The sequence below is a fragment of the Thalassophryne amazonica genome, chromosome 11 (assembly GCF_902500255.1).
Source record: "Thalassophryne amazonica chromosome 11, fThaAma1.1, whole genome shotgun sequence".
NCBI classification, from domain to species: Eukaryota; Metazoa; Chordata; class Actinopteri; order Batrachoidiformes; family Batrachoididae; genus Thalassophryne; species Thalassophryne amazonica.
In genome coordinates, this window is record NC_047113.1 from 70,855,461 (window position 1) to 70,882,050 (window position 26,590).

The 26,590-nt window shown below is 43.3% G+C and overlaps 1 protein-coding gene and 1 long non-coding RNA gene across 2 annotated transcripts in view; both read left to right on the plus strand.

The window, feature by feature from the left end:
* The window catches only part of si:dkey-237h12.3 (teneurin-3), a 515,809-nt gene that overhangs the window by 191,978 nt on the left and 297,241 nt on the right, over positions 1 to 26,590 (plus strand). Inside the window, 1 exon segment of the mRNA XM_034182118.1 lies at positions 24,340 to 24,565. Coding sequence (XP_034038009.1) covers positions 24,340 to 24,565 — 226 coding nt within the window.
* On the plus strand, positions 1,396 to 6,566 carry LOC117520786. Its single transcript, XR_004563762.1, has 3 exons — positions 1,396 to 1,603; positions 3,791 to 3,802; positions 6,553 to 6,566. It is a non-coding gene; the product is annotated as an uncharacterized LOC117520786 (long non-coding RNA).

Below are 26,590 nucleotides of genomic sequence, written 5' to 3' on the forward strand. Positions count from 1 at the left end.
CAACTCTTTATTCTTCCATCATCTTTGATAAACGGAATGGCGCCTGTTTTTGCTCCATCTATCTTTAATTGATTGTAGAACCAAACAGTTATGGTGGCATGCCGAGGGCAACTAAACGGACTGTCACAGAGAATTTCCTCCTGCAGTTTGTCCAATCCACACAAATTTGTCATTGCAGTCTGTTGCAGAAATTGAAATGTTTTTTCTCTTTCCACTATTGTTGGTAAAATAATGTAAAATCCACATCACTTCAGTATTCCCAGTGCCAGGGATGGACTCATTCATGAGTTTTGCTTTTGGTTTTGTTTTGTTAACATAGTTCTTGTTGTTTGATGGTGGTTGTGTTGCAATTAACCAAAAAAAAAAAAAAAAAAAATAGAAAGAAGTTGTTAATTTTATCAAATGAAATGGTACTGAAATGAGGACAGTTGGATTCCCGAGTGAATGAATAAGTGGATTAGTTGCGTTTGTGCACCGTTTCTGCCAAAGTAAAGCCATGCTGTTCAAGACAGATTTGCTGGCTGTTAACAAATCAGATGAGTGAAACAAACATTGATTACGCAATTTGTTGTTTTCCACATAAAATTAAACACCACAGGATGAAAAACCCTTTGGAATCAGAAACGTTAAACCCCCAAGTGTTGTGCTCTTTTCCAGCTGCATTGTTGAAAAGGGCGCGGCTTAGTGCTCATCTACACGGCTGTTACTCCACATGCACTTGTGCATTATGAATTGCATTGTCATGAAAATACATTTCTCAAACTGAAAGTTTGGTGTTCTTAGCTGGTGCTTCTTTAAGTAAATATCACACCGAGGTAACTGCTGCACAAGAGCCAACACAAAAATTTCAACTTTTTTTTTTAATTTCTCAAACAATAATGACATCTTACTGCATGTAGTTGTAGCTTCAATGATGTAGTCTGTTAAAAAAATACATAATATTAATAGAACTTTAATGAATGAACCCAAAAACGTGTGCTTGCAGTTATTTCTGTCTGAATGTTTTTCATGTTGTCACAGGACGACCGAGATTATCCTTCTATTTTACGAGGTTTGGTTGTATAAGTGCTTAAGTTTGGAAAGTTCTCGATCAGGCAGCATCATTACTTTTACATAGAGTCGCCTTCCGTTTCCACACTTATGCCAACGATGGCCAAGTTTTCCATCCTGTCAGTGAGGAAAATCTGGTTTCTTCTCTCTGCACCAGCAACGCACCTCTGCATCATTAGTGCAGTGGGTCCCTTCAGGTGTTCTTTCAGCTCGGGGAAAAAGGAAAGAGTCAGAGGACACATGACAATCTGGCGGAGGAAAGCATCAGCTTTCTCTGCACATCGAGCAGACGTTCCTGACAGACCTGTTTTGATTCTGTTTCGGTTCAAGAATCAACATCCGTGAGACCTGTCAGGCACACATTTTTCAATAGCTAAATAAATCGCGGACTGTATGAAGGACCCGCTCTTTCTAAATCCCTGTCATTTCAGCAGTGTCTTTCTGGTTGACACTACGATTGACATGAATCAGCTCTTCCACTCACACTTGATGCTGTGCATCTGTGGCTCTTATGGGGCGCCCCCTACAGGCCTGGTCATACAGACTCCTTGTGGTTGGATCCTCGCCCATCTCCTGACTATACTCTCATCCCCACAGGCGTTCAAGACTGCAGCCATTCATTGATGAATATCCATGGGTGCTCAACCCTCCACTGTGAAGAATTCAAGAACAGCACGTTGTGTCAGATGTACCTCCATATACACTGCCATTTTTTTACCGACTGCTGTGTGCACGCATTATGTTGAAGGTGATGCTGCGCATGCCTGAAGTTGCATGCAGCAATACTTTGATTTGATTTCATTTATTTTATTTATTTCAATCAGCAAACTCATGCAATAACAGAAAATAAATGAATGAATAGATAAACTCAAACAAAAAAGGGAAATACACAAAATACTGAATATACTGAAAAAAACACTACTCAATAAGTAAAGGATTATTCATTTATCCATTTCTCTTTGATAGCCTCAATGTTCTATTTTCTGGTTTACCGCAGTCTAGCATTAGGGCTCTCCAACTGGTTCAAAATGCAGCAGCTAGACTTTTGACACGAAGCAGAAAGTTTGACCACATTACACCCATTTTGGCATCCCTTCACGGCTTCCTGTCCCAGTGAGATCAGATTTTAAGGTTCTGCTACTAGTGTATAAAATTGTTCACGGACTGGCACCTCCCTACCTAGCTGACCTAATTAAACCTTACATACCTGCCCAGGCTTTGTGTTCGAAGGGTGCAGGACTACTTTGTGCCCCTAAAGTGAATAAGACGTCTGCGGGTCATAGAGCTTTCTCTTAAAGTGCCCCTGTTCTGTGGAATGATCTCCCTGCATCAATAAAACAGTCAGATTCTGTGGAGACTTTCAAGTCCAGACTTAAGACGCACTTATTTTCCCTTTCATATGGCTAGCATACTGGCATAGTATAGTTCTACGCTTTTTACTCTTCATTTTATTAGGAAACGGAGCGTGCCCCAGCCTGAACTTTACCTAAATTCTGGGTCTTTAAGTGAAGCTCAGGGCTAGTGGCCGGTGATCACCTTTATTTCTTCCGTTTTTTGTTGTTTTATGCTGGCATATTATACTGTATTTCTTGTCTTTCTGATGCCTGATTCTGTTTTTTCTCTCTGTTTAAGGTGCAGTTTAAGGTGCAGCTCCATCCAGAGATGGGTGTGCTGGAGACCCTCCTGTCCTGTGCACCAACAGCATTTCCTGTATATTTGTTTTGTGAATTGTTCTGTAATTTATGTTTGTAGCATGGCCCAAGCAGAGGGTCACCCCTTTGAGTCTGCTCTGCTTGAGGTTTCTTCCTCAGAGGACGTTTTTCCTTACCATTGCTGCTGTGGGGGTTAGTAAGGTTAGACCTTACTTGTGTGAAGCGCCTTGAGGCAACTCTGTTGTGATTTGGCGCTATAAAAATGAAAATAAATTGAAAATTGAAAAAAGGGCTTCCAGTAATAGCCAAAGTATAGTAAGCTTGTACTTGAGCCACATACCCAAATGCTTATATCACATAACTCAAAGGTTGTGGCAGATCCTGCACCAGGTTTCCTTTAAACACTACTGGTGTATTTAACAGAAAATGTATAATCCGATTCTTTCCATATAATTTGTGTATGGAATAAGAAACATGCCAGAATAATCCTAGACTTGGTGGTTATTCTAATTATTGATAATTTAGAGTGAAATTATTGTACAAATATAAATTTTGTACATCTGTCAGCACTATTGCCTGAAATCGGTTGCTCAAGACAGAATTCTCAATTTACAACATCACAAAAAGAACAGGCCAGTCACAGCCCAAAACATATTTGTATTGACCCATCACGGGAGCTGTGGGCGTGGCTAATTGTTCAGTGAGGGAGCAGCAAAATTTGTACATTCAGGCTCTTAACAGCAGATTTACATTTGTTTTGTAAGAAAGATCAATCTGACTGTATTCTATTCTGCTGCAGTAACGATTTTAACTCTGGAGTCTTCTGACTTTTGTCTTGCTTTGTGCCTTTGAATTGATTCACTGTTGAATTTCACAGCTTTCTGGCTAACTCGCCTTTAGAAGATGCTCTTTCCAACACAGTTTTTGTTTATTTATTTATTTTATTTATTTATACCTCAAAGCATTATGTGATCTTTGCAGAAGTATGCACACGGTGAGTTTAATTCCCTTCATGCGGTTTAATGCTCTCTGAGTCCATTGTGGGATTATGTCAGATTTGCTGCATGTCAAATCCCATCGTTCTGAAGGCTTTGGATTTTGTATTTTAAGAACATATGTGTTCACCTTAAGAAATGTTCTTTTCATGTACAAATTTAGCCAAAGCTTTGCACATGTTCATTCATCAGAAAGGGATTCAACATTAGTCATGTTGAGACTGCAGAAATTCATCTGTGTGCTGCATGTGTCGGGTCCCACCATCCATAATGGCCTGGTATGACTTGTATATATTTTATGTAATTGGTCTTACTGCCTTTCAAACTGTACAGGCCACGCAGCAGCACAGCCTGCAAACTAAACAAAGGCAATCAAGATGTCGCCTTGCACTATTTGCCAGTTGATCAATATCAACATGAAGATAAATGAATACAGATCTGCACTGTATCTGTGATGAATCATGATTTGTAATGTTTACTAAAAGGGCACGAGGACAGAATTCATCCTACGTCCATCCAAGCAATGTGGCACTGTTTGTACAAGAGAGCAGATAAACCATCTTTATCTCCTGTACAGAAGAGTTATGCATTTTAATGAGATGCTTTTATTATAAGTGCATGTCTTTTGACCACTCCAGATGGAAATTAAGTTTGAGCTTTAATTATTCTCCTTTTCATCTGTGCCTGAATATATACCTGCAAAATCAGTATCCTAGTTGCAGCTTTTCCACAATGTCTCTCTATAACTTTTATATTTATCATAAGTCGTAGTATATAACATTAAGGAACTGGAGGAGATGGACTCATCTATGTATCCAGCTATTTATCTGTTTACTCGCTACATTTTACAGGGTGCATAAAAATGCTTTTTCAAAGCCTAAGAACATCCTATGGTTTTACCACTGAAACACATTGTCAGTGTCAAATTGGCATCACTTTTGCATCACGTCTGACACGTGTATCTCGCGCATGTGTACACCAGGCAGAGTTTCACCTACTTGTGTGTTTGCATATTTGATTTTGATAATGACTTTTATTCGACATTGTATCTTCTGTGACCCTTCAAGAGTGGGCATTCATTCATTCATGTGCTTTTTTTCCTGACTTGTTTAAAACTTGTTTTAAACAAGCCTTGTTTAAAGGCTTAAAACTTTCCTTTTTGCTAAAGCTTATAGTTAGGGCTGGATCAGGTGACCCTGAACCATCCCTTAGTTATGCTGCTATAGACGTAGACTGCTGGGGGGTTCCCATGATGCACTGTTTCTTTCTCTTTTTGCTCTGTATGCACCACTCTGCATTTAATCATTAGTGATCGATCTCTGCTCCCCTCCACAGCATGTCTTTTTCCTGGTTCTCTCCCTCAGCCCCAACCAGTCCCAGCAGAAGACTGCCCCTCCCTGAGCCTGGTTCTGCTGGAGGTTTCTTCCTGTTAAAAGGGAGTTTTTCCTTCCCACTGTAGCCAAGTGCTTGCTCACAGGGGGTCGTTTTGACTGTTGGGGTTTTACATAATTATTGTATGGCCTTGCCTTACAATATAAAGCGCCTTGGGGCAACTGTTTGTTGTGATTTGGCGCTATATAAAAAAAATTGATTGATTGATTGATTGATTGTTTATCTGATATGGTGTAAAGTATAGCTTCCTCACTGGATACCCCCCGGAGGGGAAAATATCCTAGGATATCTTCCACCCCACCCTGGAAATTTCCCCCGCTTTGGCTGCAGCCAGACTGTGCACTCTGATTTCTCTTCTAGTTTATATTTGTTCTTGTGCAGGGCTGCAGATCTGCGCTCTGAGTTCTGTTATAGTTTATCTTTCTTCCTTTGACTGCGAGCTGCGTGCACACGCGTGCGAACAAACCATCTGTGAGTAAATGTGGAGATGTCTGGAGTTATAATTGATGTGGACATGTCCTGTCTCTGGCAATCAGTCAGACAAAAAAGGACATAAGTCTTTTTTGTCCTTTTTTGCCTTTATTTAACACAGTGATGAGAGAGTTTGAGCGGAGAACAAGGAACTAACTGCCTGCAGCCAGACAGTCTTTTTTTCCTTTTAATTGTTCACATGTGCGTGCGAACGAATTGTCCGTGAGTGGACTGGAGATGTCCAGACATGTCCTGTCTCTGGTAGTCAGTCTGTGAGCAGGACGTTTATAGACTTTATTTAAACACATTTGTGAGAGACAAGCGAGGAGCTGCTGCAGCAGCTGCAAACAGCATTTTTTTTTTTCTGGCTCTTTGAACATGTAATTTTACTGCATTGTGTACGCAGTATAAAAACAATTCTGCATGATTTATACTGCGGGAGCAATGGAACACAGCAGGAATCATAAATTGACATTGAGTAACATTGTATTGTGAGGGTGTGGCTTCCAGTCACGTTGAGTACCGTCCCTTTGCTCTGACTTGTGCTGAAACCACTTAATTTCTGCATTGAGCACAGGACGCCAAAAAAAAAAAAAAAAAAAAAATTAAACGTGTTTAATTTTTCGCGTCTGATTTGCTTCGTCCTTTGCTTTCTTCTCGCTGTTGTGGCATTGAGCTACATCGTCTTGGCACTGGGTTGCTATCACATGGCGTTGTTATGACGCCGCACGATGCAACTCGAAGGGGCCCCGGTGTGAAAGGGGCTTTAGACTGAAAGAGCTAGTGCCACTTTTAAATCACTCTTGATGGCTCTGACCTGTAGATGTTTTACCTGATTGTATTATCTCCTTCAAGTGTCTGTTTTCTATGTAAACGTAACTGTGTATGTTCTGCCCTGCCTCTTGGTCAGGACACTCTTGAAAAAAAGATTCTTAATCTCATTGAGTTTTATGCTGGTTAAATAAAGGCGATAAGGCCCAGTCAGGATAGAGCAACCTTTAAACTCTATATTTCATGGATGTTTTATGGTCCCAGATGAAGGCATTTGATTGATGGTAAACAATATTGGTATTCTTTCTGTATGTATCTATAGCTATCTACAATAGTAATATTTCCTATTCTGAAGTATCTTTAAATCCCCCTTCCAAATATACTCTACAGATATATGGACTTGATTGACAACCTGAAATATGTGATGTGATGGAATGGAATGGATGCAATGTAGTGTATCATATCAGATGTCAGGAAAAACTGTAATGAACACTACATAGGTGAGACGAAGCAACTTTTACACAAGAGGCTATACCAGCACCGCAGAGAGGTCGCCAGTGGACCTCAGTCTGCAGTTCATCTCCACCTGAAAGACACTAACCACACGTTTGAGGACAAGGAAGTTAAAATCTTAGCCAGAGAGAAGAAATGGTTTGAGAGAGGTGTCAAGGAAGCATTCTTTGTAAAACAGTTGAAACCCAGCCTTAACCGCGGAGCAGGTCTCAGACACGCTTTGTCCCCTGTTTACAATGTGGTACTCAGGTCAAAGCAGTTTCAGTCTTTTGTTCATGGTAATGAGTCATTCACGTCATCAGGAGAGAGTCGTCAAGGGAGCCATCAGGGGAGGCTTCCGTCTTGTCATTAGGAGAGTGCTAACTAGAGCACAATAGGTGCTAATTAGAGCTATTGTTTAGTCACTAGCCTATAGCAGTCAGCCTCTCGGTAGGTGGGGTCTGGTTAGGTTAAAAAACTCCAGCTTTTGTTGGCTTCTGGTTTATTCTTCTCTACAAGAGTTAAGACAGAAGCGAAATGTCCTCACGTCAAGCAACCCAGTCCAGTCGAAGATTCAAGCTTCTCTACTATGATGTGATGGAAAATACTCCAATTTAATTTTGCATAAAAGATCCACATATGTATAGAACACGCAGTAGTGTGCACACACACACACACACACACACACACACACACACACACACACACACACACACACACACACACACAAACACAATAGTATGCAAAGAAACATATGTTTAAGAAACATAATGAAAATGAGGGGCCTATAAGCTGTTTAGTTGAATTTAGTGTTTGACCTTCCTGTGACCTTGACCTTTGACCCTGAGCTTGATCCTTTTGTGTACTGAAAGGTACCTTACTATGGCTGCTATATTTCAAAAATTGCGAGCAGGAAAGTTGTTTAGTTGAATTTAGTGTTTGACCTTCCTGTGACCTTGACCTTTGACCTTGAACGTGATCCTTTTGTGTACTGAAAGGTACCTTACTAGGGCTGCTATATTTCAAAAATTGCGAGCAGGAAAGTTGTGTAGTTGAATTTAGTGTTTGACCTTCCTGTGACCTTGACCTTTGACCTTGATCCTTATGTGTACTGAAAGATACCTTACTAGGGCTGTTATATTTCAAAAAATTGTGACCAGGAAAGTTGTGTAGTTGAATTTAGTGTTTTACCTTCCTGTGACCTTGACCTGTGACCTTGAGCTTGTTCCTTTTGTGTACTGAATAGTAGCTTACAAGGGCTGCTTATATGTGAACTTGCAAGAGTCTGCTAGGTAAACTGTGCTGCACAGCGAGTTAAAGGTGAAAAATGCAATGATTACAAACAAACAAACAAACAAAATCCATACATATTTACAGACATATCTTATAAAACTTTGTTTTGGCAAGAAATTGAGGTGGGGGTAAGATATCCAGGATGGGGGGTAAGATATCCTAGGATATCTTAGGATAAACTTACAACGGCCGTCAACCGACACCATACCCCATGTTGAACATTTTATAATATGTCAACTTAAAAATAGAAATATACCCATGCATAGAGACTCACCAGCAGTCTCTGTTTTGTTTGTTTGTTTTTATAACCCAAAATCAGCATTTATTTTGTTTGTTTATTTTTATAATCCAGTTCCTGTGCGTCACAGAGCTCCTTGTAGGTTTAGTTGAGGAGCATTTGGAAAAATTTTATTTATTATGTGTGATGTCTGTGATTTCTTTCCCAGTCATATGGTGGGTTTACACATGGGCAGGATATGTTACGAATGTCATATTTGTGTCATTCTTGGCACATTCCTGATATTCTTAACATGACTTAACGCATCTGAGTAGGTTTCTTAATAGTGCGTGTTGGTGCGATATTCATGATTTTCATGGAACATGTTTTTGGCTGTCAGAAAATCTTCCACGAATGTCACACACTATCCTCATTTCGCCTCATGTCGTGGAGGTCACAACTGAGCGTGTTGATCCTTAATGGCCACTCCATGGCACAGAGCCCTAATAAGGATGTAGTCACAAAGATCTTCTGCTGTGGATTTTGAGGAGCAAATTGGAGCGATCTGAATTGTTCAGCAACTGATGGATGAATATGGGTGTGTGTATGTGTGTGTGGAGACAATTCGCCTCATTCACAACGTGACAGTACATAACGATCCGCTGTTATGCGCAATAGCGTGCAACAGCGCGGAACATTAATTCTTGACCGTGCGTAATGGTTCCTGATAATTCACCAGCAACACGTGCCATTAATCGTAACACGTGGTTGCAAGGTTGCAGCAGTTCCTGAGGACACCTGGCGCCACTGCCTCAAATCATCACATTCGTGATCAGCGGCCAAGAATGTATACTTCGTAGCATTCGTGACTTGTCATTGTTATGTGTAAATGCAGCATTAGGAAGTCTAGTTGAAGTTAATTATTTAATGTTGCCAGCACAGTGTTATGAAGGGTAAAAAGTAACCACTGGATCTAAACGCCTCTCTGATGCTCATGGCCTAAAAGGTTTCATTTGTTAGCATGGATGCCTAAATGAAAATGCTTGCAGCATCTTTCAGGCCTTATTCCCATGGATCAAAACTTTCTGCTTGAATTAATTATTAAAAGCCTTTAAAAGTATTTACAAGTCTTAAAAGGAATTGAATTTGTTATTCTAAAAATAATGCCTTAATTGGATTTAAAATGTCTTAAATCAGTCTTTCAAAACTGTTAAAATGCCAAGATGTGGGAAGTAGGATTTTATTCATGTTTTCTTGCAGTTTAACAAAAAAGAAAAAAAAAATCTAAATAAATGACTAAATAAATAAATGTTTCTTTACAATACAGTGAATATCCCAAAGAAAGATACCGGAATCAAGAAACTTCCGGTTTGTTGCCAGAATAATCAGAGCAGAGACACTTTCTACTAGCTCGATGTAATTTATGTGGCGCCATGGGGAAGTGTAAATTTAATGAAAATTGGCTTTTCAGTAACCATGTTCTATGTTACAAGAAATATTGAAGCAATTTTTTTTTTCTCGAATCCTTGGACATTTGTATTGTTGTCTCCCTTCTCCCTTCATTTGTTGTTACTATAATGTTATGGGCCTTTCCCACTGAATACGTCAGATGCATCAAATGCGTCAAAAATCGGTCTAAAATGTTGTGAAAGTGTCGTGACACGGACCCACAACAGGGGGCGTTAATGAACGGACAATGCCAAAAGTAACAATTTAATGTTGTGAATCGCACAACGACGTACAGACAATAACAATATGGTGACTGTCAATCATACACCAGGTGACGTGTGGGCAGGCTCGACGATAGAAGACGCCTGGCGAGAGAAGAGCCAGATCCCACACAGCTTCCACCGCCAACGGAGCTGAAGAACACCGGAGCCGCCAAGCCCTGCGCCCCAGGTGGCCGCTGTCTTCAGCAGTCAGACCCGGTACTGCTGGCAGAGAACAGAGACAGTCCTGATGAGTGTGAGGTCGCACACTCAGTAATCCCACAGTCTGTACACAATTAGGAGGGAGAACCTCCACCTCCAGCAACAATTTCACCCGTGCAGCTCTTGTTGGTCTCTTTCCTGGATGGAGTGAGAGGCGAAGAACGTCGTCCTCTCACTGTCCGCCAATCCAGCCTCCGACAGAGCCCGCAGGAAGATGGCTGCACACAGAACAATGTTTTGGACAACAATAATTACAGCAGAGAAGGTTACCTGAATGGTAGCTGATTTCTCGGCGGGGAGGTGGAGTTGCAGTCCGGCCTTTATGGTGGTGGTGATGAGTAGTGGATGAGTGACAGCTGGTATGGATGATGAGTGACAGCTGTCACTCCTGGTCGCTCCGACGCCCTCTCGTGCTTGAAGCCCGCACTTCAAGCAGGGTGCCATCTTGTGGTGGTGGGCCAGCAGTACCTCCTCTTCAGCGGCCCACACAACAGGACCCCCCCCTCAACGGGCGCCTCCTGGCGCCCGACCAGGCTTGTCCGGGTGACGGGTGTAGAAGTCGGCCAGGAGGGCTGGGTCCAGGATGAAGCTCCTCTTCACCCAGGAGCGCTCTTCGGGGCCATAACCCTCCCAGTCCACCAGATACTGGAACCCCTAGCCCTTTCGACGGACGTCCAGGAGCCGGCATACCGTCCACGCGGGCTCCCCGTCAATGATCCGGGCAGGAGGCGGCGCTGGTCCCGGGGCACACAGTGGTGAGGTATGGCAGGGCTTGAGTCTTGACACATGAAACACGGGGTGTATCCGCAGTGAAGCTGGCAGCTTCAGCTTCACTGCGGCTGGACTGAGGACTTTGAGTATGGGAAATGGTCCGATGTACCTGTCCTTTAGTTTGTGGGATTCCACCTGCAGGGGGATGTCCTTAGTGGATAGCCAGACCTCCTGCCCGGGCTGGTATGCAGGGGCCGGGGAACGCCGGCGGTCTGCATGGGCCTTAGCCCTCGTCCGGGCTCTGAGCAGGGCAGAGCGTGCGGTACGCCACACCCGACGGCACTTCCTCAGATGGGCCTGGACCGAGGGCACCCCGACCTCTCCCTCCACTAGTGGAAACAATGGGGGCTGGTACCCCAAACATACCTCAAACGGGGAGAGGCCGGTGGCAGATGAGACTTGGCTATTATGAGCGTACTCGATCCAGGCCAGATGGTCACTCCAGGCCGTCGGGTGCGTGGAGGTCACGCAGCGGAGGGCCTGCTCCAGTCCCTGGTTCGTCCGCTCTGCCTGCCCGTTCGTCTGGGGGTGGTACCCAGACGAGAGACTGACGGTGGCCCCCAGTTCCCTGCAGAAACTCCTCCAGACCTGGGAGGAGAACTGAGGACCACGATCCGAGACAATGTCTGATGGAATCCCATGCAGATGCACGACGTGGTGGACCAGGAGGTCTGCAGTCTCCTGGGCCGTCGGGAGCTTTGGGAGGGCCACGAAGTGGGCCGCCTTGGAGAACCGGTCCACTATCGTTAAGATGGTGGTGTTGCCCTGGGATGGCGGGAGGCCCATGACAAAGTCCAGGCCAATATGAGACCAGGGGCGACGAGGCACGGGCAGAGGCTGGAGGAGGCCTTGGGCCTTGTGGTGGTCGGATTTGCCCCTGGCACAGGTGGTGCAGGCCTGGACATACTCCCGGACGTCGGCTTCCATAGACGCCCACCAGAAGCGCTGCCGGACCACTGCCACGGTCCTTCGCACCCCTGGATGACAGGAGAGCTTGGAACCGTGACAGAAGTCAAGGACCACAGCCCTGGCCTCTGGTGGGACGTACAACTTGTCCTTCGGACCTGTCCCCGGGTCCGGGCTCCGTGTCAGGGCCTCCCGGATGGTCTTCTCCACGTCCCAGGTAAGGGTGGCCACGACAGTGGACTCGGGGATGATGGTGTCAGGGGGGTCTGATGGCTCGGTCTTGACCTCCTCTTCATGCACCCGGGACAGGGCGTCAGATCGTTGGTTCTTTGTCCCGGGGCGGTAGGTGATCCGGAAGTCAAAACGCCCGAAGAACAGCGACCAGCAGGCTTGCCTGGGGTTCAGACGCTTCGCGGCCCGGATGTACTCCAGGTTCCGATGGTCCGTGAAAACCGTAAATGGTACAGATGCTCCCTCCAACAGGTGTCTCCACTCCTCAAGAGCCTCCTTCACCGCAAGAAGTTCCCGATTGCCGACATCATAGTTCCGTTCAGCTGGGGTCAACCTGTGGGAAAAGTAGGCACATGGATGGAGAACCTTGTCGGACTCCCCGCTCTGGGATAGCACGGCTCCTATCCCTGAGTCAGAGATGTCCACTTCAACTACGAACTGGCGCTTGGGATCGGGCTGCACCAGAACCGGTGCAGTCGAGAACCGGCGTTTCAACTCCCTAAACGCGGCTTCGCACCGATCCGACCAGGTGAAGGGGACTTTTGTGGAGGTCAGGGCTGTCAGGGGGCTAACTACCTGACTGTAGCCCTTGATGAACCTCCGGTAGAAATTTGCAAAACCGAGGAACTGTTGTAGTTTCCTACGGTTCGTTGGTTGGGGCCTATCTCTCACCGCCGCAACCTTGGCCGGATCAGGGGCGACAGAGTTGGAGGAGATTATGAACCCCAGGAAAGACAAAGAAGTGCGATGGAACTCACACTTCTCACCCTTCACAAACAGCCGGTTCTCTAACAACCGCTGTAGGACCTGACGTACATGCTTGACATGGGTCTCAGGATCCGGAGAAAAGATGAGTATATTGTCTAGATACACGAAGACAAACCGATGCAGGAAGTCCCGCAAGACGTCATTAACTAATGCTTGGAACATCGCGGGCGCATTGGTGAGGCCGAACGGCATCACCAGGTACTCAAAGTGACCTAACGGGGTGTTAAATGCCGTCTTCCACTCGTCTCCCTCCCGGATCCGAACCAGGTGATAAGCATTCCTAAGATCCAATTTCGTGAAAATTTGGGCTCCATGCAGGGGCGTGAACACTGAATCCAACAGAGGTAACGGGTATCGGTTGCGAACCGTGATCTCGTTTAGCCCTCTGTAATCAATGCATGGACGGAGTCCGCCGTCCTTCTTGCCCACAAAAAAGAAACCAGCACCCATCGGGGAGGTGGAGTTCCGGATCAACCCGGCAGCTAACGAGTCCCGGATGTAGGTCTCCATTGATTCGCGTTCCGGACGTGAGAGGTTGTACAGCCTGCTGGACTGGTACTCAGTGCCCGGTATCAAATCAATGGCACAATCGTATGGACGGTGCGGGGGCAGCGTGAGTGCCAGATCCTTGCTGAAGACGTCAGCAAGGTCATGGTACTTGGCTGGCACTGCCGCCAGATTGGGGGGGACTAAAACCTCCTCCTTAGCTGTCACACCGGGTGGAACTGAGGATCCTAAACACTCCCGGTGGCAGGTTTCGCTCCACTGAACCACAACCCCAGACGACCAGTCAATCCGGGGATTGTGTTTTAACACCCATGGAAAACCCAAAATCACTCGGGAGGTAGAAGGTGTTACATAAAACACAATCTCCTCCCTGTGATTCCGAGACACCACCAATGTCACTGGCTGTGTCTGGTGTGTGATTAGTGGAAGAAGGGTGCCATCTAGCGCCCGCACTGACAATGGTGACGGTAAGGCCACTAGAGGGAGCCCAACCTCCTTTGCCCATCTGCTATCCAGCAGATTCCCCTCCGACCCCGTGTCCACCAGTGCTGGGGCATGAAGGGTTAGATCCCCACTCAGGATCGTGACTGATCGTGACTCAGGATCGTTTCCCTAGCAACGTCAGCAGGGGGAGCTGTCGTCACGTGGAGAGCCCTGGCAGCGGAGCGTGGGGAAGTCGGCTCCCTTTCGGACCTGGGAGGAAGAGGGACGGCTTGTGCCTGACCACGCCCCTCGTCTCGCTCCCGTCGGTGTTCTGTTAATCGGTTGTCTAACCATATAACCAGGTCGATAAGCCCATCTAAATCTCGCGGCTCGTCCTTCGCCACCAGGTGCTCCTTAAGGACCAGAGACAGTCCGTCTACAAAGGCGGCGCGGAGCGCAACAGTATTCCAGCCGGCTCGCGCTGCCGTGATGCGGAAGTCGACTGCATACTTCGCTGCGCTCCGACGCCCCTGCCGTATCGACAGCAGCACGCTTGAAGCGGTCTCGCCTCTATGAGGGTGGTCGAACACCTGTCGGAACTCCCTCACGAACTCAGTGTAAACCGTTAGGAGCCGTGAATTCTGCTCCCAAAGCGCCGTAGCCCAGGCGCGTACCTCTCCTCGAAGCAAATTGATCACATAAGCCACCCGGCTAGCGTCTGATGCGTACATGATGGGACGCTGTGAAAAGACGAGCGAGCACTGCATCAAGAAGTCCGCGCACATCTCCACACAGCCTCCGTACGGCTCCGGAGGGCTTATGTATGCTTCAGGGGAAGGTGGGGTGGTTCGTTGAAGGACCAGCAGAATGTCTGTTTCTGGCACACGGTCAGCAGGAGGAGGTGCTGCAGCAGCGCCCTGAGCATGCGCTTCCACCTGGGCGGTGAGAGCCTCCATCCTGCGATTGAGAACACTGCTCTGCTCGGTAACTAAGTCCAACCGAGCGGTAAAGGCGGTTAAGATGTGCTGCAGCTCACCCAACACGCCTCCTGCTGGCGCCTGTGCACCTCGCTCTTCCATTGGCTGTTCAAGCGATGGTTGACGCCCCTCGGGATCCATGACGCTGGCTGAGAAATCCTGTTGTGAAAGTGTCGTGACACGGACCCACAACAGGGGGCGTTAATGAACGGACAATGGATAAGCCAAAAGTAACAATTTAATGTTGTGAATCGCACAATGACGTACAGACAATAACAATATGGTGACTGTCAATCATACACCAGGTGACGTGTGGGCAGGCTCGACGATAGAAGACGCCTGGTGAGAGAAGAGCCGGATCCCACACAGCTTCCACCGCCAACGGAGCTGAAGAACACCGGAGCCGCCAAGCCCTGCGCCCCAGGTGGCCGCTATCTTCAGCAGTCAGACCCGGTACTGCTGGCAGAGAACAGAGACAGTCCTGATGAGTGTGAGGTTGCACACTCAGTAATCCCACAGTCTGTACACAATTAGGAGGGACCACCTCCATCTCCAGCAACAATTTCACCCGTGCAGCTCCTGTTGGTCTCTTTCCTGGATGGAGTGAGAGGCGAAGAACGTCGTCCTCTCACTGTCCGCCAATCCAGCCTCCGACAGAGCCCACAGGAACACGGCTGCACACAGAACAATGTTTTGGACAACAATAATTACAGCAGAGAAGGTTACCTGAATGGTAGCTGATTTCTCGGCGGGGAGGTGGAGTTGCAGTCCGGCCTTTATGGTGGTGGTGATGAGTAGTGGATGAGTGACAGCTGGTACGGATGATGAGTGACAGCTGTCACTCCTGGTCGCTCCGACACCCTCTCGTGCTTGAAGCCCGCACTTCAAGCAGGGCGCCATCTTGTGGTGGTGGGCCAGCAGTACCTCCTCTTCAGCGGCCCACACAACATAAAAAGCATTATTTTCAATGAGACGTGTTGTGTTTTAGATGCGTCAGATGCGTCTCGTCAAAAGCCGAGCTAAACCGACGCATCTGACGGGAGCGCGCACTGCACTGCCGCTTGTTGGCAGGCTGATGCAGTCAGAGTTTAATCCAATCCAACTTTCGATGCTCTGAGCTGTGACGTACCTTTGCGTTGTCCAATAGGAACGACGCGTCGGGCCAAAACATGGAAGACTAGTGGCAGAAACCACTGATCTCTACAAAATGGATCAGTGTTAAAAAAAAAAATGGATTGGTGTTGAAACCACTGATCTCTACAAAACAAACTTGTCACAGGACTGCTCATTTATGGAGCAGTTTTCTGAAGAAAAATCCTTGGAAATGTTTTTTGTTGTTGTTTGTTACCTCAGAAATTCTGATTACTGTTTAAAAAAATTAGAACACTTGTAATTAAAATAGATAAATAAATCAATAAATGGTTCTTTAGAAACCTTTCATCTGTAAATTAAAACCACCTGTTATTTCAGATTAGATAATGTCTTAACATAAGGAACCTCAGACATTTATTTTTAGACAAAATAACATGGAAATTTGTACTTTTTTTTTTAAAGTCTGGTAGATTATTTATATCTCATTTTAACCATAAAAAGACACTGTAAATAAGTACAAATGTTTATTATAAATGCAACAGGAAATAATTTAACAATGACTGCAGTGTGATTGTAAAGTAGGATTTCTGTGATATAAACCTCATGATGAATTTTTTTATAGTCATTTCAACTTTTAATTTCGCCAAAATATGTAATTGCCTTTAATGTTGTTATCAGGACAGTCATTTCTAAAATATGAATTTGAGCACAATAAGTGGAGAGCTTCTACCTGTGCAAATGTCTTTGGACTTTGATTTCGTGGACATTTTTAATGATCCGTTCATTTATTGTTAAAATATAAAATGTTTAAAGAGCCTTTTATTAAGAAGACTGGGACAAATAAAAATATTTCTTTAAATATAAAGAAACACTAAACAGTTTATATATATATATATATATATATATATAAAGGGGGGGAAATGGGGGGGGGGGGGAAACGATGGGAAAAAACGCCTGAAAAAATAAGTTATTTAAAGTTGAGCTTTTGTGGTGTCTGAAAAAAAGCTGTAAAAAAAAATGGGTAAAAATAAAAAAGACTGAACCATTTAGAAATTAAAGAGTTCACTCAGATCAACTGTGCTAAAAGGCTACACTAACGTTAGCAGATCATTAAACCTTCAGAGCAGTGCAAATATCACGTTTTATTTTAATATTATTCTGACCTTGATAAAGCTGCAGAGCTGACCTCCGTTGGGCAAACTGGGACTTCGCATATATCCAAAAAGTGGGATATTTCGGACTGAGTGGGTTTGCTCCATTCCCCCGGCTGCCTGCCTCGCTCTGCCCAGTGATGATGCCTGAAGGCCGGCTTCTCCGCGCGGGTCAGCCCGCTGTCGCGGTTTGATCGATATCCCACCAAGACGTCAGTCCTCCCTCGGTCGGCGTCACTCTTAAAAGTAGCTGAAAAAAAGCTTTTCCGATCAGGGTGATGGGAGAATCGTTCTACTGCTGTTTTTTAAAGCTTTTTTGTGGTTCAGGCGACGCAAATTCAAGATGGTGATCGCTGAACTTTTTTCAGATTGTGGAAACGTCCAGAGTGTGAAGTAGCAACCCCGCCCCCCTTTTTTTTCCCCCGCTTCCAAAGTGACGCGTCTGACGTCATGCGTCGGATCCGTCGGATGCATTTTCCGACGGATTCTGACACGTTGAAGGATTGGCCTGACGTATTCAGTGTGAAAGGCCCATTTGTCTTAAACAGTGGTGGGCACAGCTAACCAAAATGTTAGCTTTGATTTTCGTTAATCCGCTAACTGAAAAGTTAACTTTTATAAATCTAAATCGCTAAACCCCTAAAAAATTTAGCGGAAGTTATAGCTAAAAGTTAAATCGATAACTTTTAGTATTAAGTCCAGTACACTGGCAGCTACTGACACAACAACAAGCCAGCGTTTTACAGACACACATGCCGAAATGCATTATGGGAAAATTAGTTTCCTGTCATCAGTGGTTGGTATTCACACTGCCATGAACACTGCTGCAGTTTTCATGGCAGTGTGAATACCAATTGCCACACATTCGCTAAAAGTGCTGAATCACGTAACAGAATTTTCAGTTTTCAAATGGTCTTTTTTTACAAATGGAAAAAAAGACATATTTACAAATACAGATTTATTTGTGAAAACCAACACACACGTTACACTAACTTAAGTGTTGGTATTTTTTACATATCCTAAGCCATGCAGATATGTCTGCATGGTTGTGAAAATAAATTATTTTTTTCCTCCCCGTCTTCCTTTCTCTCTGGTAGCCAGCTCTCCTCTGCTGGTAGAGGATTGAGCTCTACCTCTCATAGCTGTCTGTCTGCCACAAAACATGTAGCAGGCAGGCACTAAAATGTATGATTTCAGGCTTTACAAATGTTTTTAACTGTTAAGCTTTATTCACCATGCCCACTAAAATATGTTAGCGGTCTAAAGGTTATAAGAACTAAATTTAACAGAAGTTAATTTGGCCGCTGATGGTTTTCAAAGTTAGCTCAAAAGCTAATCGGCTAACAAAAACTTAGCTTTGCTAATTAGTGGTTAGCGGATTAGTAGAACTATTCCCACCACTGGGCTTAAATTTAAATATATTAATCTTGTATGTTTAAATGTTACACATTTCTGTATATTAGCTCACAAATTAAACCACTCTTGTCCTTGATCAATTGCCAAAGTGTTTGATGGTTCTTTTACTGTCAGCTAACTAATCAGTGTATGCACTACTAATGGACCAATTTTCCAGTTGTAGCCAGAAAAAGCATTTCTCTGAATAACTAACAAACAAGAACATCTACAGCACAGGCCATCAATGTGACTCTTAACGTGACATTCAACATTTTTCTGGCTTTAGTCCCTGAGTGTTTCTGCTGCCTTCGTGCGCCACTGTCAGTGATTGTGTAAGGAATTATTCTGCTTGAAAGTGAAGTGAAACTTGTGGCTGCTGCAGACTCATATGGTGGAATACGGCCCAGAGGTGAAATAAAAGCAGCGTTAGAAGATAATCTGCATTTCTATTAGCCTGGTCTTAATAGGACTCACAGCCGTACCCAGGAGATGAGTGGGATGTCTTGTGTTCATAGTCATGGTCCACATTATAGGCACCCCTCAGAAATGAATTCAGATGAACCAATTTAGTATCATCAAAAAATAATAAAAAATCCAAAGTTTTGTTTTTGTTTTTTTTTGTTTTTTTTTGTCATCGAATGTGTCTTGATCTTAAATTGGGGGGAGATTGAGAAGTTTTGAATCTGACCTAGAAAAATAGGGCGTGGTTCTCCATCTTTTGTATTCTGAGAAACCAACATTTTTGTGTGAAATTTGACTCACTGTGTGCAATGTTGAGAAATGTTGTTTTCTCAGAATGTAAAAGATGGAGAACCATGCCCTGTTTTTTTCTTGGTCAGGCTCAAACCACCTGTCACCCCTCATAGCTATAAACAGTATGGTATTGTGTTGTGAATCTGATTGCAGTCGGCAGTGCAAAAAATGGCGTAACCATGCAAGGAGGCTAGTGAAGGAAACCAGCAAGACACCCATGACAACTCTTCCATTATTAGTATTTATAGGTTGCTGTGGGTGTGACTGTAGAAAGTGGGCATAGTGAAGAGTTGAATGTAGAAAGCTACTGTTTTGTTTTTTAAGCAAAAAAAACAAACAAAAAAAAACTGATCAGGTGTAGGCTGCAGCTAACATTTCACACCTTTTTAAGATAATCCTTCTCTGTTCCACTCCACCAAAAAGCTGTGTGACGAGATGCAATAGGCAAAACTTGAACTGTGCCCAGTCTCCAATCACAGCCACAGCAGCCTTTAACTCTTTTAGTGTTATTATGGTGTTTTGGTGGCTTCCCTCACCAGTCTCATTTCACAGATTTTGAGAACTCCCTAGTATAGACATATTTACAATGTAGTACCATACTGTTTGTATTTATTACTGAAGTCCAAGACTTATTCAGTGAGTTGGAAATATTTGTGTATCCATCCCCTGACTTGTCTCAAGCAAAGTGGCTGTAAAAGGGATGATTTACTGTCAATAATCAGGTTAACCCAACATCTGTCAATTTACATTTTATATCTGCATTTTTATATCATTTACGTTTTATATCTGCATGTCCCAGTAGGAGTCCTTCTGGGATATGTTATCTCGGAGGACTCTGGAGGCAGTTGCAAGGTACCAACAGGCCTGAAGGGTGGCAGCTTCTGTTGTGGGGTAGGCAAAGCAGCAGGTGTGGGAGGCATTCAGAGCTGGAAGCTGATGGGGGGATTATCATCAATTTCCCTGGTGGTAGTCACTGAGGTAGTCAAACACCTCCACAGTGGCAAGGCCCCAGGGGTTGATGAGATCCATCCAGAAATGCTGAAGGCTGTGGGTGTGGAGGGATTGTCTTGGATGAGACGTCTCTTCAACATTGCTTTGAGGTCTGCTGTGTCTTGTCACCAATCCTGTTTGTGATATTCATGGACAGGATATCGAGATGTAGTCGGGGGGGGTTCCAGTTTGGTGGCTCAGGGTCTCATCGCTGCTTTTTGGAGATCATGTGGTCCTGTTGGCTTCATTGGCTGGTGACCTCCAACACTCACTGGATCAGTTCGCATCTGAGTGTGAAGCGGCTGGGATGAGGATCAGCACCTCTAAATCTGAGGCCGTGGTTCTCAGCAGGAAACCGATGGATTGCCTACTGCGTGTCAGGAATGCGGCCTTACCCCAAGTGAAGGAGTTCATGTACCTTGGGGTCTTGTTCACGAGTGAGGGGACAATGGAGCGTGAGATTGGCCGGAGAATAGGCACAGCAGGGGAGGTATTGCATTCACTATACTGTACTGTTGTGACAAAAAGGTAGCTGAGCCAAGAGGCGAAGCTCTCGATCTACTGGTCAATCTTCGTTCCTACTCTCACCTATAGTCATGAGGGTTGGGTCATGACCGAAAGAAGTAGATTGAGGGTACAAGCAGCCAAAATGGGCTTCCTTAGGAGGGTGACTGGTGTCTCCCTTAGAGATAGGGTGAGAAGTTCAGTCATCCGAGGGGAGTTCGGAGTAGAGCCATTGTTCCATCATGTTGAAACGAGCCAGCGGAGGTGGTTCGGGTATCTGGTAAGGATGCCCCTTGGGCGCATCCCTAGGGAGGTGTTCCAGGCACATCCCCGTGGAAGACCCAGGACAAGGTGGAGAGATTATATTTCCATTATATTTTCTGGGAACGTTGTTTCCTCCATGACCCAATCCCAGATAAGCGGTTGAAGATGAGTGATGAGTGAGTTGTCTGCATTTTTATTTCGCTGGATGAAATAATTTTGTTGTTCAGGAGTTTTGTACATTTTGCTTCAAGTACTTATGATAAAATTAGCATTTATTCTTGTACATGTTTTAAAATCAGCCTTTAAAAATCAGGCCAGCGGGTAGTGCTGATTGGGGCGGCATTATCACTTAGTCAGGACAGCCTGATGGTTTTCTCTGCAGATATCACAGTGGATTTCATATTAAGATTCAAAATTGAATTTGAACAAGTTGCTGTGGAGTGATGAGGGGCTCATCTGTGGTTGGATTTGATCAAAATCTAATCACACTCCACCAAATGGGAGGGAAAAAACTTCCCCACCTCCAGATGATTTTGATTTTATAGATTTACATGCTGTTGCTGTATAATTACAGCTGGGAATTAATTAAATTTAGATTGGACCTTTGCATGAGCTCTGTGCACTCATGTTTCCCTTGATGCTGAACTACACCAATCATCTGGATATGATCCATCTCACTGTCTTGCTGTTGTCACTTTGCATATGCACATGGTGCAAATGAAATATGAGAAAATCACTGATCAGAGTGCAAAAAATAAATAAATAAATAAATACAATAAAATAACTCTAAGTAACTAGAAATAACTGAGGCCATATCAAACATTAAGTGACAATGTGTGGAGGGTACTCTCAAAATCTAATGCAACATTGGTTTAAAAAAAAGAACCATGAATCAAATGTCAATAGGTAGATCTCGGGCTACAAATTTGCAGTTTCAGCCCTTCTCAAAATAATCCACATGTAGTGATGGCAGAAATTAGGCTTTTCGAACTTTGATTAAAAAACTGTTTCACAAAGTGATTCACTGTTTTGAAACTGTAAACTGAGCACTTTCTATCAAAATAAGTATATTTAAAAACAAAAAACAAAATGGCACACAAAACAGTTATTCCAGAAAACCATTTACTCTTTTGAAATATCCCAAACATTAAATTTGTGATTTATTGTTTTGTAATACTTGAAACAATAAATGAAACAGTGGCTTCACAGAATTATTAACTTTTATGAAGTGCTTGAAACAATACACAATAGTTTATGAAATGAATTAATTCTTTTGAAATTTAACAGCAAATTACATGATTGCTTTCAACAATGAATAACTTTCAGAATCTTTTTAACAGTAAATTAATCAATGAATCATTTTATAAAATAATTTTGTAACTTACTGTTTAGAACATTTCAAAACTGAATCATTTTGTCATCGTTTCTTGTATTGTTTTGACTATTTAGTAAAAAATTATAATTTTGTGAAGCTATCGTTTCATTTTTGACTTAAAGTATTCCGAAACAATGAATCATTGCCTGAAACAATTATTTAAAGCAGGATTTACAGCATTTCCATATAGCGGTGCATTTTATGAAGCACTTGCTTTGTGTATCATTTTGAGTTTTTGAAACAGTAAATCAAACTGTTTCACAAAATGATTCATTTTCACAAATTGTATGAAACATCTCACAAAAATATTGTAAAATAATTCAGTCTTGCTTTCATGTTACTTTGGGTAATGATTTATTCTTTCATCATGCTTGAAGCAACACATAAAACAATGGCTTCAATAACTGATTTACTGTCCAGTTTGCTCAAAATTTTATATAAAACAATTTCCTATGAAAACAAATTGTGTCAAATGCCTGAAATGCCAAATTAAACACTTGCTTCAGAGAATAACTCATTGTTTTTGAATGCTTGAAAATAGCAGCATTCATCTTTTCAGAAATGTCAAGTAGCATAATTACTTCAGAAAATGATTCACTATGAAAAGTTTCAAGACAGTGTTTCGAGAGGAAAGGACTCTTTGATATGCAAAGTGTTGGCTTATAGCATTTAATTATATTTAATTATTTTATGTCCTTCGACTTTCCCTTTATTCAGATCTGTCCAAACATGTAATAGAGAATTGCTTTATTAATCTGTGTAAACCAGTGAAATATTAAATAAATAAATACAAACCAACAAATGTAGGAGAATTTATCACAGCCTTGGCGGAGGTCATTTTCTTTTTAACAGCTACTTCTTGCTTCCTTTGCTTCTTGCGTCCTTTGTTGGCGCTACCTCCGTCCCTGTAATTTGTGCTGCAGTTTAGTCACCGACATTGGTGTGACTCCGGCAGTGAATTCATAGCTCTGAATGGTGTGCATGTGTCGTCCCATCACCGTCGAACCAGAGCTGGATTGATTTGTGTCACTGAACAGCTTGTTTTTCACATCTTGCACACACACACACATACAAGGACAAAAGCTGTCTGCTGGCTGGTGGCTAAAAAGTCTTTACAAAGCCCCCGAGAGAGTCCAAAGAGTTTTTTTTTGGGGGGGGGGGGGGGGGGGGGGCGATGAAACAAAGTTTAATTCATACATCAGAACTGACCTCCAGTTTTAATATGCTTCAAATTCCACTCCTGGAGGTCTGATAAAAATTCATGATGTGGATGCAAAAACAACAACGGCTCTTTATAGATGCTTCCCTCAGCTTCCTTCATCTTCCCCGAGCCTTTTGTGAAGCAAGAAGGACAATAACCATTTGGGACTCATTGGAGCAAATAAGAATTGTCAGCACTGTGGGTTTTTACCTTTTAAACAGGGAAGATGGATAGATAATCACCACATGTCATTCTGGGGGCCAATTACGCGACTTTGTGTGAAATTGTAAAATCTGTTCTTTCTGAGCTCTAATGGATGTTCTGGTCATTAGTTATTTGAGAGTCTTCTCTGGCTGTAATCAAACCTGAAACGTTGCATTAAGCGGCCATAAAAGAACAGCTGCCTCTCTAAGTGACCTTCTGTTTAAGGAAAGCCAACTGTCAGCCGTGTGGCGCTTCCTGACACTTATTATGTGTCACAATAAAAGCGGCTTTTATTTCCCTTCTTTTTGCAGTGGTTGCAGCTCGTTTTAATGTCTTGCTCTTGGTTGTATTTACTCTTGCTGGTCTGTTAAGCTCCTCCATGCTTTCTTGCATGCGCAGCAGATGCATACTTTCAACCATCTGTTGTCTCGTAACAATCCGGTTTCGGGACTCGGGGTGCAATTTTAATCAACAAAGCAAGTGTGTGTGTTTTTGTTTTTTATTTAGCGACTATTAGTAAAGCTAACACCCTAATGTGTCTCTCTCTCTCGCCTTCTGTCCAGGTGATCATCTAGCCAGTCAGCAAGGACCGCCCCCTCTTCCACCAGCACCGCCTCCACACAAGCAGCATCCGTCCATCACGTCGCTGAGCCGTGGCTCACTGGCCAATCAGAGGAGCCCGAGCCCGCCCCCTGCAGCCGGCCTGGCGGCCGAGTTGCAGAGTACGGCGGAATGTGTCCAGCTGCAGGACAGCTGGGTCCTGGGCAGCAATGTGGCCCTGGAGAGCAGGTGAGCGACACCTAATGGCCCACAACACACAAAGAGGGCAGCGCAGGCGCCAGGTGTTCCCAGGAAATGAGCTTAATCAAAAACACAACATTGAATGAAATATCGACAGGTATAAGTTTTGGGTGGGGTTTTTTTGTGCATTTCTCATGTTTTATCATTTGTTTTTGCTTCCACCAAGGAAATTATTTTTGTGCTTTTATGAGTAGAATTACTCAAAGTTTTCGGAATTGGTTTTGGTTGTTATAACAGTAAGAACTTTTACATTTTTTGATAAAGTTCAAGGAGCTGATTTACACTGTGTTTAACCCTCTGGGGCTGACGCCGTCGTATACGACTGCTAAGACCAAGCTTTGCTAAATTCTAAATAACGTTTGAATGATATGAGATAGAAACATACTTTTTTTTTTTTTTTTGCTCAAAAGTTAACTCAGCGGACCTTTGAGCCAGCCATCGGCCAACTTTGTACTCCTCATACAAGCTGTGTGATGACGCACGCAATGTGACTGTCGGAATTGGGTCACATGGTTTTCCAAAATCCAGTCGTAGGGCAGATTTACCTCACGTGAAAAGCCAAAGATCGTTTTGAGGAGTGATGTTACTAGTTGGCCCGTTTGAATAGCCCCCTGGGTGCTCCAATGAGTACATACTATTAGTACATACTCAATGTGCCCTGCGCCATTACGCACAGCGATCAGTGAAAGCAGGAGCAGACGGAGAGCCACTGATGACAATCTCACATACTCAAACAAAGAGTGTGTAACTATCAGGATTGCTCCACTAGTTTGCATGTGAATGTTACTGGATAACGCTGTTGCTTTCTCTGTGTAAAACACTGTTTACCATATCAATGGACAACAAAACGCATAAACCATTTTGTATATATTGTTCAAAATGTGCATTTGTGTTTATTGTTTGCACCTTTTTGTTGTACAGTATTTCACACAAGACCTCAAATTACCTTTATAAAGTGTCAAAACAGTTGTTTATTATAGTTTGCTGTGTGTTTTGAATAAATGTGTGTGGAAAATTATTTTTCGCTTTATTTTTTTCCTTGCCTATTTTTGATTGTAAACCTTTATTACACTTATAAAACACAACAAAAACATATATTCTGAAAGCACAGGTTGTCCTGAAAAAAAAGAGACAAACTTGATTGTGGGATGCAGGGAGAGCTGTTAACAGCAATAATAAAACATTTATGCCAGGCGAGTGAACTGTCCAAAAAAATGCTCTCGGACCCCAGAGGGTTAAAGGTTAGACAGACAGAGTGTTAATCATTTTTAAATGTTTTATCTCTTGCCATGTGCTTAATTGTTTTAACCATGCAAGAGAAAAGTACAATATTTGACTTATAATGTTTTTTGGGTTTGATATTTGTTATATCCAGGATTTTGAATTTTTACATTAAGAGTTTAGATGCAAAACCCAGTATCTCCAAAACCATAAATTTTTAGTTGATGCCAACATGTACTTGGCTGTCAAGGGGACCGTCAGTGTGCAAAATATGAAAGAATTTGAACAAACTGTTTTCATGTTATTGATGAAAGTCTGTGCATTTCCGCATATGGTTTCCTTTAAATCTTCATTTTCAACTGCATTTTTCTCCATTTGAAAAAAAGGACTTACTGGCTTTTGCATCTGAACTCGTCACTGGCGGTAGTATGGAAGTTAACCAAAACGCCATACCCAAAAGTAAACATTTATTACTCCCAAACACATGAGACAAGAGTTTAGTTTGTCCAACTGATAGAAAACCATTTAAAATTTAAGGGAAAAAGTTGCCTCCAAGTTTCAACATTTTCAGGTTCAACAAAGATGATGAAAAATATTAAAATATTTTGATGAATACAGGATTCTAAAATTATTATTTCAAGAAGCTGATAAGATGGCTCCTTGGATTAACTTTTAGAATGTTGCTAAATATATAAACTGTCACTCCTTCCAGGCGTTAGTCTGTAAATTTTTGATTTCTGCACTTTAACTAAAGAACATCTTGCCTGATTGAAATCTGTATTGGAGGAGGCT